This window comes from Mustela nivalis (assembly GCF_964662115.1).
Source record: "Mustela nivalis genome assembly, chromosome: 15".
Taxonomy (NCBI): domain Eukaryota; kingdom Metazoa; phylum Chordata; class Mammalia; order Carnivora; family Mustelidae; genus Mustela; species Mustela nivalis.
In genome coordinates, this window is record NC_139034.1 from 34,008,769 (window position 1) to 34,021,816 (window position 13,048).

The window sequence follows — 13,048 nt, forward strand, 5'->3', positions numbered from 1 at the left end:
GCCTAAGGCTTGTGCCACATTCGCATGCTGGGTTTCCACCTGGCGGGAGGCATGGCTGAGCCGGCTAGTGATTTCGTGTCTTCTGCAGGGTGGTTGCCAGCATCCGAGCTGACCCCCACTTTGGGGCCTCCGAGGGACACTGCCGCGCAGCGGGACAGCTGGATGCTCTGGGCAATGCTGCCGCCGCCACCACCACCGCCTTCGTCGTCCGCCCCCGTAGCAGGGTCACAGCCTTCCTCAGAGAAGCAGCCCCTTCAGGAAGCCCAGGCTCTCCCCGAGGCGCCTCCTCCCTTCGACGCCCAGATTCTTCCCGGGGCACAGCCTCCCTTCGACGCCCAGTCCCCGCTTGATTCTCAGCCTCACCTCAACGGCCAGCCTTCCTGGAATTTCCAGGCTTCGACATCATGGTATTGGAGACAGTCTCCTGGTGTTTTTCCTGGGCATCAGAACGCTCCAGGTAGGCTCTTACTCCCCTCCTCACCACCCCTTTATTTTTCTTCTCCCCTTCTTCCCTCTCTCACTTTCCCCCTTTTCCTCTCTCTACTTCTGATTCTGCCCTGCACTCTTGAAGGCTGTTCATTCATGTCTCATAATTTGTACGGCAGTAATGTTTTTCCCTGCCTATTCAGTCAGTTCGACAGTTATTTATTGAATTCCAACTATGTACCAGGAACTGGGAACATAACAGTGAAGCAAACATACAAACATCTCTATCTTTATGGAGCTTAACATTTCCTGGTGGCAGAAGACAGAATAAAGCAGTGTGCATTAGAAGGCAATGAGTGCTACGGAGAGAGACACAGCAAAGAAGAAGAATGATAGGTAGGGCAGTTTTAAATGTCAGTGTCAGTCATAAAGAAGGTGACATTCGAGCAAAGGGAGGTGAGCGATCAGAGCTGTGGATAATCTGGGGGAATAGGGATGTAAGCAGAATGAACTGCAAGTGCAAAGATCTTGAGGCAGGAGCTGTAGATTGGAGCTGAAGCCCATGTTGCTAGAGAGGAAAGAGCCCCTAGATTGGGGAAGAGGGCAGACCTGCTAGGGCCTTGTAGATGTTGGGACTTTGACTTTTTACTCCTGTGATAGGGTTAGTTTAGGGGCGTGACACAATTTGATTTATATTTTAGAAGGATTATGGGCCACTGATGGAAATTGACTTAAAGGGAAATGAATTAAGAAGCTTTTGCACCTATGCAAGTGAAAGATATTGGCGACTTGGACCAGGGTGGAGCTCAGGAGATGATGAGAAGTGTTGGATTCCAGATCTAATTTGAAGGTAGGGTAGGGCCAACACGATCTGCTAAAGGATCACACAAGGTGTGAGGTAAAGATAAGAAAAGAATAAAGTTTTTTGCCAAACAAGCAGAAGAATGGGGGTGGAACAGATTTGGAAGGAAGACCAGGAGTTGAGTTTGGAGTATGTTTGTGTCAAATAGAGATATTGAATAGGCTGTTAGTTTGTACTTTCCAGGGGGAGATTTGTAAATTTTTTAAAGATTTTATTTATTTGACAGAGAGAGAAATCACAAGTAGGCAGAGAGGCAGGCAGAGAGAGAGAGGAGGAAGCAGGCTCCCCGCGGAGCAGAGAGCCCGATGCAGGGCTCCATCTTAGGACCCTGGGATCATGACCTGAGCCGAAGGCAGAGGCTTTAACCCACTGAGCCCCCCAGGAGCGCCCAAGGGGGAGATTTGTAGCTGGAGCTGTGAATTTGGGTATCAGCATATAGATCGTATTTAAAGCCATGAGTTTGTTCACTTAAAACACTTCTCCAACTCTGCCTAAGATTTAATTTACATTAACCTGAATCCAGATCAGTGTTTGGGTTCCAGCCAAGTGCTGGGAATAGGAATGTGCCTAAGACAGTTGTAAATCAGATGAGATGAGCTCATAAATATAAATCAACACAGCATGACTGGTGATGGAGGCATATGAAAGGTGATTTCAGAGTGTAGAGGAAGTTGGAAAGCTTTTGGAGGAAGTGTCTTGGGAGAGTGAGTACAAGGTGAGTTCTGGGAATTGCGCTGTTCTGGTGTGACTGAAGTAAAGTAAGTGGAGGGTATGGAGTGAAGAGTAGGTTGAGGAAATAAACCGAGATCTCATTAGAGGACTCTGGGAAGCCATTTATAGATTGTCCAGCAGGATTGTGACCAGTGGAGGATTATTTTGTGATGTCAGTGTGCAGGGTCTGTTGGAAGAGAGGGGTTAGGAACTGGAAGACAGTGGGGTAGGCTGTCAGAGTAATTGAGGTGAAAGATAAGGGTTTCAGAGTTGAGTCATGGCAATAAGACAGGAAAGAATTTGAGAGAAAGTATATTTCACAAGGCTCTGTTTGCCTAGTGTAAAATTGATGCTGAAAGCACTATATTGGGATTTTATTGTTTACATTTCTACTGTTTGAAATAACTACAAGGAATTTCATCAGGTTAGGGTGGCCACTCCTTTCTTTACTTTGACACCTAAAGTATGTATGGATTTGTAATCTTACCAATTATGTATTCATCTGAAAAATATTTATTTGGTAGATTGTTCTTAATCTTTGTTAATATGTTTGAACTATTACTCTTCTCAGAAGAGGTAGTTTTTGCTCAAGTATTTGTGACATGTTAGGGCAAATAAAAATTTAAAAATTGTGTCATTGCAAATACTTATGGATTTATATTTGTTTTTTAGTTAAACATCCTTATTTTCCACGAAAATATGATCCAAAGTTCGCTGATGTCAACTTCCCTCCCAGTAGAAAACAGAAAAAAAAGGTATTTTTAAAGATATTCTTGAATGTGACGCTTGGGTCCCTGTCACTGTTTCATGCCTTATATTTCTGTCATAACGGTCTCAATGTTTTGCATCCATTTTTGACACAGGCCTGGCTAAAATAGGATCTTAACTTTAAGGAAAAACTTTAAGCAAAATCTTTTTGAGAAATAAATGGAGAAATTGTAGAAAAAACATTCAATCCAGTTCAGTATATTTTCATGAATAAATATAATTGAGAATTATATTACTAGTAAGTATAAATGTTATTAAATCTTGCTGAGCTAAAAAAAATATGTGTGTGTGCCGACTTCCCAGTGAGCACTCAACAGACCAGGGCTCAATCTCAAGACCCTGAGATCATGACCTGAGCTGAAATCAGGAGCCCTGGATGCTTAACTGACTGAGCCACCCACGTGTCCCAGGCTTCTTTTATTCTGATGAGGGTTATAAATCTGGTCTGTTTTAAGGTATATGAATGTCAAGGTGCCTTGCTGGCTCAGTTGGTAGAGCATGTGACTCTTGATCTTGGGATTGTAAGTTTGAGCCCCAAGTTGGGTACAGAGATTACTTAAAATCTTAAAAAAAAAAAAGTAATGTCATTATTTTAGAATGAGTTGAATAAAGTCTATAGCATGAAATTAGTATCCTTCTTCATTTTGGCATGGAAACTGTGTAGCTAATACTAAGAAAATATTGTGCATGTATAATGTATTTATTAACGTAATCCCACCATTAAATGGGATTTAATGGGAAACCATTAAATGGGAAACCATTTCCTATATAGTCTGTCATGGTGGTTATCTTTTTTTGTTTTATGTTTAAACATAAAAATAGCAAATTTGAAAAAAAAAACCTGACCTTTACTTAATAATGTTTTTTGGGGGGTTTTAAAAAAATGTAATATAGTTGTTTTTCCTATAAGTTAGAATGCTGTCTTTACCAGGAATACTGATCATTAGATTATTTTGACATATGCTGTACTCTTAATTAGATTACCAATTTGAAATCTATGATTATATTTGCTTTACTTAGATTTAAAATTTCTTTACCATGCCTGGCTTTTCCTAATGTATTTCCAAAAAATAAAATAAAAAAACAAATACTCCTTCATTAGACATGTACTCAAAAGTTTCTCCAACATACATGGGTTATGTGAAAAATCAAAGTACATACCACTGGAAGGATAGTTATATTTTTATTATGGATTAAAATTTTTTTTTATCAAAAGCCTAATGCCTCTGTTTTTGTTTGCAGAAAAGAAAGGAACCAGTTTTTCATTGTTTTTGTGATACCTGTGATCGTGGTTTTAAAAATCAAGAAAAGTATGAAAAACACATGTCCGAACATACGAAAGTAGGTTTTTCTTGGTTTCCCTGAAATTGATAGCAAAGTGGGTATATTTGGTAGAAATTCTGAGCTTTTTTCCATAAAAGTTTATAATTTTCATAAAAAAGTTGTTTGATTACTTGACAAATTGAGACTGAGACCCTGGGATTTGCAGTTTGAGGGCGGGGAGCCCACTGCTTCAGGAAGAGGCAAGATGGCAGCAAAGAAGGGAGGTCTGACAGCTGTGTGTGTGCATCTCCTCTGCTTTGTAAGGGTGCTGGACCTCACCTATGGTCCTCTCTATCACCTTTGTGTGTTTTTTCCCCTTAAACACTTCCCTTGACTATTTAATCACACTGTAACTTGCCATGGCCCATTACTCTCTAAGGATGGTCTGGACCTTATTAAGTACTTTTAAGAAATTTTTAATCATAATGTTCTTAATTTGGAAAGGTTCTTTTCAGTTAATAGGAATGCCCCTTCAACTTTGGGAATTAAGAAAATTTTATAACATTGCTGATGTTATGCATTTACTAAGTAGAGAAGTAAGTGATATACATTATTGTTTTATATGCTTTGAGAATGTCATTCCTTTTTAAATACAATCCTATTTTGAAATGCTGTTTTGCTATGGACGTAAGTAATTCAACCAGATTATGTCTGAATATGTAGTAGTAGGATAAATTTTATATGGAAAACATCGAATGGTCTTTTTCCCTAAACTCTTTCAGTGTCCTGAAGTAGATTGTTCTTTTAGTGCACATGAGAAGATTGTCCAGTTCCATTGGAGAAATGTAAGTTCTTGTGTGGGTTTTTGTTTTTTTTTTTAAATTTAAATTCATGCTCTTTTTATTTCATTGATTTGCTGTCCACAGCTCTTCGTTTACTTAGCCTAATAATAAGTAACAGTCATGGAGTACTTCGTACTTTGTATTATTCAGTTTTATCCTCATAAACCACTATGTGAAGCAGATAAATATTGGCCAGAGTTAATAGATTAAAAAAAATAATAATAACTAACTTGTCCAGGGCCTTAGAAATGATTCTTGCACTTGAGTTTCTTGACCACACATTCTATACTTGTTTTACTACATGGTGCTGCTTCAGATCATTCTATTTATTCATTATTTTTTTAGTTACCTCAGCCAGTTTTGGTTGGTCGGTCATTCATTTGGGTATTTGATGTCGGTTGAGAAATAATGACATACCTACTTTGTAACCAAAGTTATGTTACTCCTTTTTTCTTTATCAATAGCACTAATCTAAACACATAAAAAATTACTCTTTTTCCTTTAAAGGAGGAGTCATAATAATGGATAGATAACATCTGCTTACTTTTTTTTAAAATTGTCTCTGCTAAGAAATTTAATGTTGAGTACAGAGTCTCCATTATCCCTCATGATACTGGAAATTTAGTGAGAAACATACAACATGAGGGGGCCTGGTTGGTTCAGTCAGTATAGCATGTGACTGTTGATCTCAGCATTGTGAGTTCAAGCCTTGGGGACATGGAGCCTACTTTAAAAAACAAAAAGTTAAAAAACAAAACAAAACAAAAAACAGCCAACACATACAATATGCTTCCTGATGTTCAGCAAGCTTTTTCTCCCTAGATGCATGCTCCTGGTATGAAGAAGATCAAGTTAGATACTCCAGAGGAGATTGCAAGATGGAGGGAAGAAAGAAGGAAGTGAGTCAAGAGTTCAGAACTAGTGAAATAACTTTCTTGTACTGTGGCAAGGTTGACTACTTCCAAATAATGCCCGTTCTGGCCCTAATGAGTACTTTGAAAAAGGAAATGATGGTGTTTTTCAACATTGCAAATATTCCTCTGAAAATGACTAGTACTAATTTTGCTGTTCTTCGGGGTTGGTATATAGTGAACTTGAGATTGTTACTTGATGTTTTAAAAAGAAGTGTACAGTTTTTACTAGGGCAGTTTTGATTGATTGAATTCCCTTATAATGTTGATACTAGGGAATGGGGGTGTGAGCTATATTATATGAGGTTTGTTATTGAGGAAGTTTTGAGAAGACCTAATAGGATCTCTTTGTGAATAACTGGTGTTGTCATGGGACCGTACTCTACTCTTTGAGGGGAGCTACCGCATGCCTCCTGTGTTAGATGTTTAGTGCTCAGGTAGTCAGTCATGAGTGGGTGCTCTTATTCAAAAATATATAATACTTCACTATGTTTTTCTTTTGATTTTTTTTTTTCCTCCCCCAACAAAAACTTGTTGGATGACTGCAGTATGCTTGGTAGAGGAAGTATAGCAATGATACATGTGTTTATGCTTGTTAGGGAGAAAGTTTAATAGATGTCTAGCTAGATATACTCATGAAAAATCCCACTCTTTTACTGTCTTCTCAGAAAGGAATATGACAGCTCACCCTGAAGCTGAAACCAGGCAGAACTATTGAATGGTCAAATGCATTTTTAAGTCAGATGATGGTTTTCTGGAGTTAAGAAATGAGGTACCTGTACCCCTGGGGCTAATAATACATTGTATGTTAATAAAAAAATAAAAAAAAAATGAGGAGAGCCTGAGATGAGAAAGAGGATAGTTATCTTCTGAGGTCAAGAAAGGTACTTAAAACTCTTTGGACCAGCAGGTGAAATTTTTGCTTTGTTCAACTTAATTTTTTAGTTTATTTTTAAATTCAACGTTTTTATTTGTAACAAATAATTTGAGACTGTGTTGGCATTATGGAAAGAGGATGTTAGTAAAATTATTGGTGTTTATTATCACCACAGTTGTCATCCCCAGAGTCTGGATATGTGAGTGAGATAAGTTTGATGGGATGCCCAGCAAAGAATAAAGTATGACTTGGCACGTTTTATTAGTTCATTAATATGTGCTGTGGGTACAATGTGAAGTTGTGAGTAAACGTACCAATGAGAAACAGCACAGGGTATCTTTTTTTTTTTTTTTTAAACATTTTATTTATTTATTTGACGGAGAGAGATCACAAGTAGGCAGAGAAGCAGGCAGAGAGAGAGAGAGGGAAGCAGGCTCCCCACTGAGCAGAGAGCCCGATGCGGGACTCGATCCCAGGACCCTGAGATCATGACCTGAGCCTAAGGCAGCGGCCCAACCCACTGAGCCATCCAGGTGCCCCCAGCCCAGGGTATCTTAATGCTTTTGTATAGCACTCACTGTCTCACTTGTAAATCTCTTAAAATAAACGTTTTTGGTTTTTTTTTAATATTTGAGTATAGTCGGTACATAATGTCATATTGGTTTCAGGTATAAAGTGTAGTAGTTCAACAAGTCTATAGATTATGCTTTGCTCACCACAATGTAGCTACTGTCCGTCACCACACAACACTATTATAATACCATTGACTATATTCCTATGCTGTACTTTTTATCCCAATGACTTGGTCATTCCATAACTGGAAGCCTGTGTCTCCCACTTGCCCTTCACCCATCCTTCCACCCACCTCCCCTCTAGCAATCATGAGTTTGTTCTCTGTGTTTATAGGTTTGATTCTGCTTTTTGTTTATTATTTAGTTTTATTTTTCAGATTTCACATTTAAGTGAGGTCACATGATATTTGTCTTTCTCTTTCTGACTTACTTCACTTACCATAATTCCTTCTAAGTCCATCCATGGTATCTTCAATTGTTAATTTAAACCCACTTGCATATGTAATGTCATGGCAGATGTTATACTGTTAGGTGAAAAAGTTAGTGACTGCCCTTTAAAGCTACAGGGATAATTCTGTGGGAAACCAGCATAAACATTAAGATTTAGAACCAATTGAGAGCAAACAGAATTTAGTCGAGGGGTATATAAATATCAGTTATGAATACTGTAAAATGCAGAGATGGATGGTGGTGAAGGGATGATCAGAAGAATTTAATTTTGAAGCAAGTAGAATCTAGCCACTTAGAATTTTAGTCACACCTTTGGCTAACACATGAAGGAGTTTAAGCCACCAGGAGCAGAGTATACTGGAATGCCTTTTTCTCTTTACCTCCTAGGCAGAATCTTATCTTGAGAGACCTGTGTCAGATGTCACCTCAAATGTCACTCTCTTCTTAATCTTCATTTTCTTTATCTCAGTGCTGCCAGAGTACTAGTCTCTAATGAGATAAGGAACTTGTATTAGAATGTAAATTGATACATTACTTTTTTCTTAAGATTCTATTTATTTATTCGACAGACAGAGATCACAAGTAGGCAGAGAGGCAGGCAGAGAGAGAGGAGGAAACAGGGTCCCCGATGAGAGAAGAGCCTGATGCAGGGCTCGATCCCTGGACCCTGGGATCATGACCTGAGCCGAAGGCAGGGGCTTTAACCCACTGAGCCACCCAGGCGCCCCTCCTTTTTTTATTGAGAGGAAATCTTGGTGAAGATGTCAGCTGATTTAAATATTTACTTAGGAACATAGTTGGTCTATACTCTGGCTTCAGCGTGTGGATTGGCTGCCAATCCATGGACCACCCTAACCTAAGGCAGTATGGACTACCTCATTTGTGACTATGTAGCTTATGAATACAGCCATGGTAGCACCTCTTGCATAGTATGCTAGTCATCCCTAGTCTTAGACATCTTTGATTCCACTGCACTTTGCACTATGCCTGGAATTTAGTATGTGGAGAATAAATATTTGTTGATTGAATTTCTGTTAAATGGTACAGGGTAGGAACACCCAGTTTCAGCATGAGGGGAGCTCAGCCAATTGTGTGGTCAAACTTAGGAGCAGTTAGGACCATAATGTGGTTTGACTTAGTGAAGAACTCAATATGCATGGCATATTGAAGCACCTAGCTCCTTGCTCCCTTTAGCTGGCTTCTTTATTGATAGAGTTGTTTCTCCTCACAGCTCCCTAAGTATGTGGTTATTTTGTTGTGTTTTGTTTTTTGTTTTGCTTCTTTGCTTTTATCAATAGGTTATATCTTTTTATTATTTTACACAGAGGAATAATAAAACAAGAAGAATTAACTCCATTTCCTGTTTGATACTTTGGTTTTGAAGATTGAATGCGACCGTGTTGAAGATTGTATCCTGCTAGATGGGATGGAAGTGACCTAACTGCTAAAACACTAGGCTGTTGTTCCCCTTGCTACTTAGCCCTGACTTTGATCAGTTGGGAGTTTGTACTGCTCAATGGTGCCAGGCCTTTTTATAAATGTCTAATTCTTTTGAGGTGGATGACAATGCTGCTAGTCAGCATAGATTATAAAGCAGCTAAGAAGTTAACTAAACTCAGTTGTTGAATCTTGCAAGTTTTGAGTTCACTTAAGTGAGTAGGAAAGGTCTGAGATGAGTTTCTAATTTGCCAGCTTTGGTTCTCTTATCTCTGGTGGCTGTATAAATTGAATCATGAACTTTGAGAAAGTTAGACCAATATTAGTGATGGTCACCACTTTCAATGACTGTTCTACAGTCCACAAGACTGTTCTACAGTCCTTCCCTCTTTCTCAGCATGTAGTCTGGAGGAGGGCAGTGTTCCTTGGCAAAGGGAGGTTGAACTGAACTCAGATCTAGCTAGGAGAAGATGAGGGGAGGCAGGGAGGCATATCTAGATGGATTGGCATGTTCAAGGAACTTGAGTATAGGTAAGAGATTATAGAAGTTTTTATTTTTTATTTTTTAATTTTTAAAAATTTGTTAAAAGATTTTATTTATTTATTTGACAGAGAGAGCTCTCACAAGTAGGCAGAGAGGCAGGCAGAGAGAGAGGAGGAAGCAGGCTTCCTGCCGAGCAGAGAGCCCGATGCGGGGCTCAATCCTAGCACCCTGGGATCACGACCTGAGCCGACAGCAGAGTCTTTAACCCACTGAGCCACCCAGGTGCCCCCGACATGATAGAAGTGGTTTTTTTTTTTTTTTTTAAAGATTTTATTTATTTATTTGACAAGGAGAGAGAGAGCACAAGTAGACAAAGAAGCAGGCAGAGAGAGGGGGAGGCAGGCTCCCTGCCAAGCAGAGAGCCCGATGCGAGGCTCGATCCCAGGACCTGAGATCATGACCTGAGCCAAAGGCAGAGGCTTAACCCACTGAGCCATCGAGGTGCCCCCATGATAGAAGTTTTTAAAAGATGGCAGTGATGTGGACAGAAAGAACCAGGTGGATTTAGAACACTTGGGTGGTAAATGGGCACTATTTGGGGATTGGTTGATAAGAGGTTCAGGAGGAAAGAGGTTTTGAGACTTCTGGATTCTACTCTGAGCCCCTCTGAACAGTGAATTGTGGAATAAGGTTTGGATGTATTGATTTTGGACATTGTTGAGTGTCAGGAGATTCTGAGATATGTATTTGAAGATGTTATGTAGACATTGGGTCTTGGACCAGACTAGGCTGGAGATACATATTTTTAAATCCTAAAGTTATAAATGTAAAGACATCCCCCCCCCCCCCCCCAGAGAGAGAGGATAGAGTGAAAGGAGAAGACAGCCTTACAGTAGAAACCAGTAAGACTTCCAAGTGAGGGCTGGAGAGGTAGAAGAAAATTAGGACTATGACATGTCATGGAAGCCAGTAGAGGGGAGGATTTTGAGAAGGAAGATGTGATTAGTAGTAGCAGTGTAGTTTGCTGTATTAAGAGGAAATAAAAGAAGAACAAAAAGTGACTATTTGATTTTGTGACATATAGGGCCTTCTTGATGTGGATTCAGATGACTGCTCCTTCGCCCTTCTTTGAATTTCCTGCCATCTGTCTACACAGCTCTCTGCAGTTCTAACACCCTCCCCAGTGACTTGTAACAAGATGGGTTCCAGCGGGTTGCAATTGCCTTTGCCACCTGTCGTTGGCATATTAGATGTTCCAGCAGAAGCGTGTATACTTAGAATTCCCCTGACTTTTTGAGACTCATAGCTTATAATAGTTCATTAGGGCCTTTTTATATTTGGATTTCTGGTGTCCTTCACCTCCATGCAATTTTAGCTGCTCACTTTCATGATCACAGTCTGGATTTTACATTCTGGATTTTTTTTGCCTTGAAAATCCTAAAGCTGGGCATACTCGTCTTTCTATAAATTAAAAAAAATTTTTTTTTTAAGTAATTGCTACATCGAGTGTGGGGCTTGAACCCAACCTTGATCGAGAGTTGCGTGCTCTACTGACTGAGCCAGCCAGGTGCCCTTGGGCATACTCCTCTTTTTTTTTTTTTTTAAAGATTTTATTTATTTATTTGATAGATAGAGAGATCACAGGTAGGCAGAGAGGCAGGCAGAGAGAGAGGGGGAAGCAGTCTCCCCACTGAGCAGAGAGCTCGATGTGGGGCTTGATCCCTGGACCCTGAGATCATGACCTGAGCTGAAGGCAGAGGCTTTAACCCACTGAGCCACCCAGGTGCCCCAGGCATACTCCTCTTTGATCATAACTTCCATTCTCTCTGGCTCCCACTGTCACCTGTACCTGGTCTTGCACTATTTGAGACCTCCCATCCCTTACCCCTTTACCTTCTGTCTTCCCTTTCTGTTTTCACCTCCTTACCCAGTTTGTTTATTTATTAAAAGGGTTTTATTAATTTATTTGTCAGGGAGAGGGAGAGACTGAGCATGAGTGTGCACAAGGAGGGGGAGTGGCAGGCAGAAGGAGAAGCAGGTTCCCTTCTGAGCAAGGAGCCTGGTGCGTGCGGGACTCAATCCCAGGACCCTGGAATCATGACTTGAACTGAGGGCAGACACTTACCTAACTGAGCCACCCAGGTGTCCCATCTTTGTTGTTTTTAAAGAAATTGGGTAAAAGTGTGTTGATCTGGTTGGTAATTACAGTTGGAAATCAGTAATAATAGCTAACGGTACTTAAACTACTGTGGTTTTGAACATTAAATTCTCACCACATAGGACAGACCATCACTAGACAAACCAGACTGATCTGTTTGAATGCGTTACTTTCTAGATTAACTCTCCCTGTGTGAATATGAACTATGCCCCCTTGTGGTTTTGTGTAAAAAATGCTTTAAAGGAAAAATTCCCCTGGCTAGAGAAATTTAAGGTATATTAATATGAAGACAAAAACCAGCTTTGTTAGCGAATGTAAAGGCTCTGGTGAAGGCTGGTTTGATTTTCTAATGTTAATGAGATATCTTAGTAACCTTTGAATTTATATTATGTTAATTTGTAAATTATGATATGTTTGTTTTGATACTTTATGTTAATGTATATTATGATACCTTTGGCTAACTTCTTGATAATTATTTAGCTTAAAAGTCAGAGGTGAACATTCAGTATTTGAAAAGGCAAGAATTTTGTTACATATGGCTGAGGTCACCAAAAACATATAGGGAGTAGATATTTCCCTTGCCTTTAAGACTCTTACCCTAATATGACATAAAAGATAAATATATGTGAGATGGCTATGAGACCACAGGCAACTGAAGCATTAATTTTAACCTTATAGGGATAATAATGTTTGGTCAAGGGGTACTTGGAATCTTAGGAAGGCAGGGCTACTAATTTGTTTTGCAAGACTTCTTGTAGGAGGTATAGTACCTGCCCACCCACCCTCTCTGTTTATTTTAAGGTATGTTTTACATACAGTGAAATTCATCCTTTTTAATATATGGTTCTGACAGATGTATATCGACATTTAATCACTGCCACAATCAAGGTATAAGACTGTTCCGCCACAATCAAGGTATAGGACTGTTCCATTAACCCCCCAGAAATCCTCATGCCCTTTGCGGTAAACTTCTACCCCCAGCTCTAGCCTCTGATAACCAGCGGTCTTTTTCCTGCTCCTATATTCATATCTTTGCAAAACATGATGTAAATGGAATCATACAGTATGTGGCTTTTTGAGTCTGACTCTTTGACTTAGCTGTAGTGCATTCGAGATTCATTTATGTTACTACATGTAACAGTAGTCAGTACCTCTCTGTTGCTATTCTGTTTCATAATATGGATGTACCACAGTTTGTTCATTTATTTCCCAATTGAGGGATATTTGGGATGTTACCTGTATTTGGTGAGTATGAGTGAGTGAAGCCTCTGTAAACATTGATGTACA

At 39.6% G+C, this 13,048-nt stretch overlaps 1 protein-coding gene across 1 annotated transcript in view; it reads left to right on the forward strand.

The window, feature by feature from the left end:
- The first annotated feature begins 18 nt into the window (after positions 1-18).
- Positions 19-13,048, forward strand: part of NUFIP1 (nuclear FMR1 interacting protein 1) — a 45,060-nt gene continuing 32,030 nt past the window's right edge. Inside the window, exons 1-5 of the mRNA XM_082700645.1 lie at positions 19-457; positions 2,672-2,754; positions 4,010-4,108; positions 4,813-4,875; positions 5,695-5,771. Of these exons, the coding sequence (XP_082556771.1) occupies positions 25-457; positions 2,672-2,754; positions 4,010-4,108; positions 4,813-4,875; positions 5,695-5,771 (755 nt within the window). The 5' untranslated portion in view covers positions 19-24. The remainder of the gene's footprint in view (positions 458-2,671; positions 2,755-4,009; positions 4,109-4,812; positions 4,876-5,694; positions 5,772-13,048) is intronic.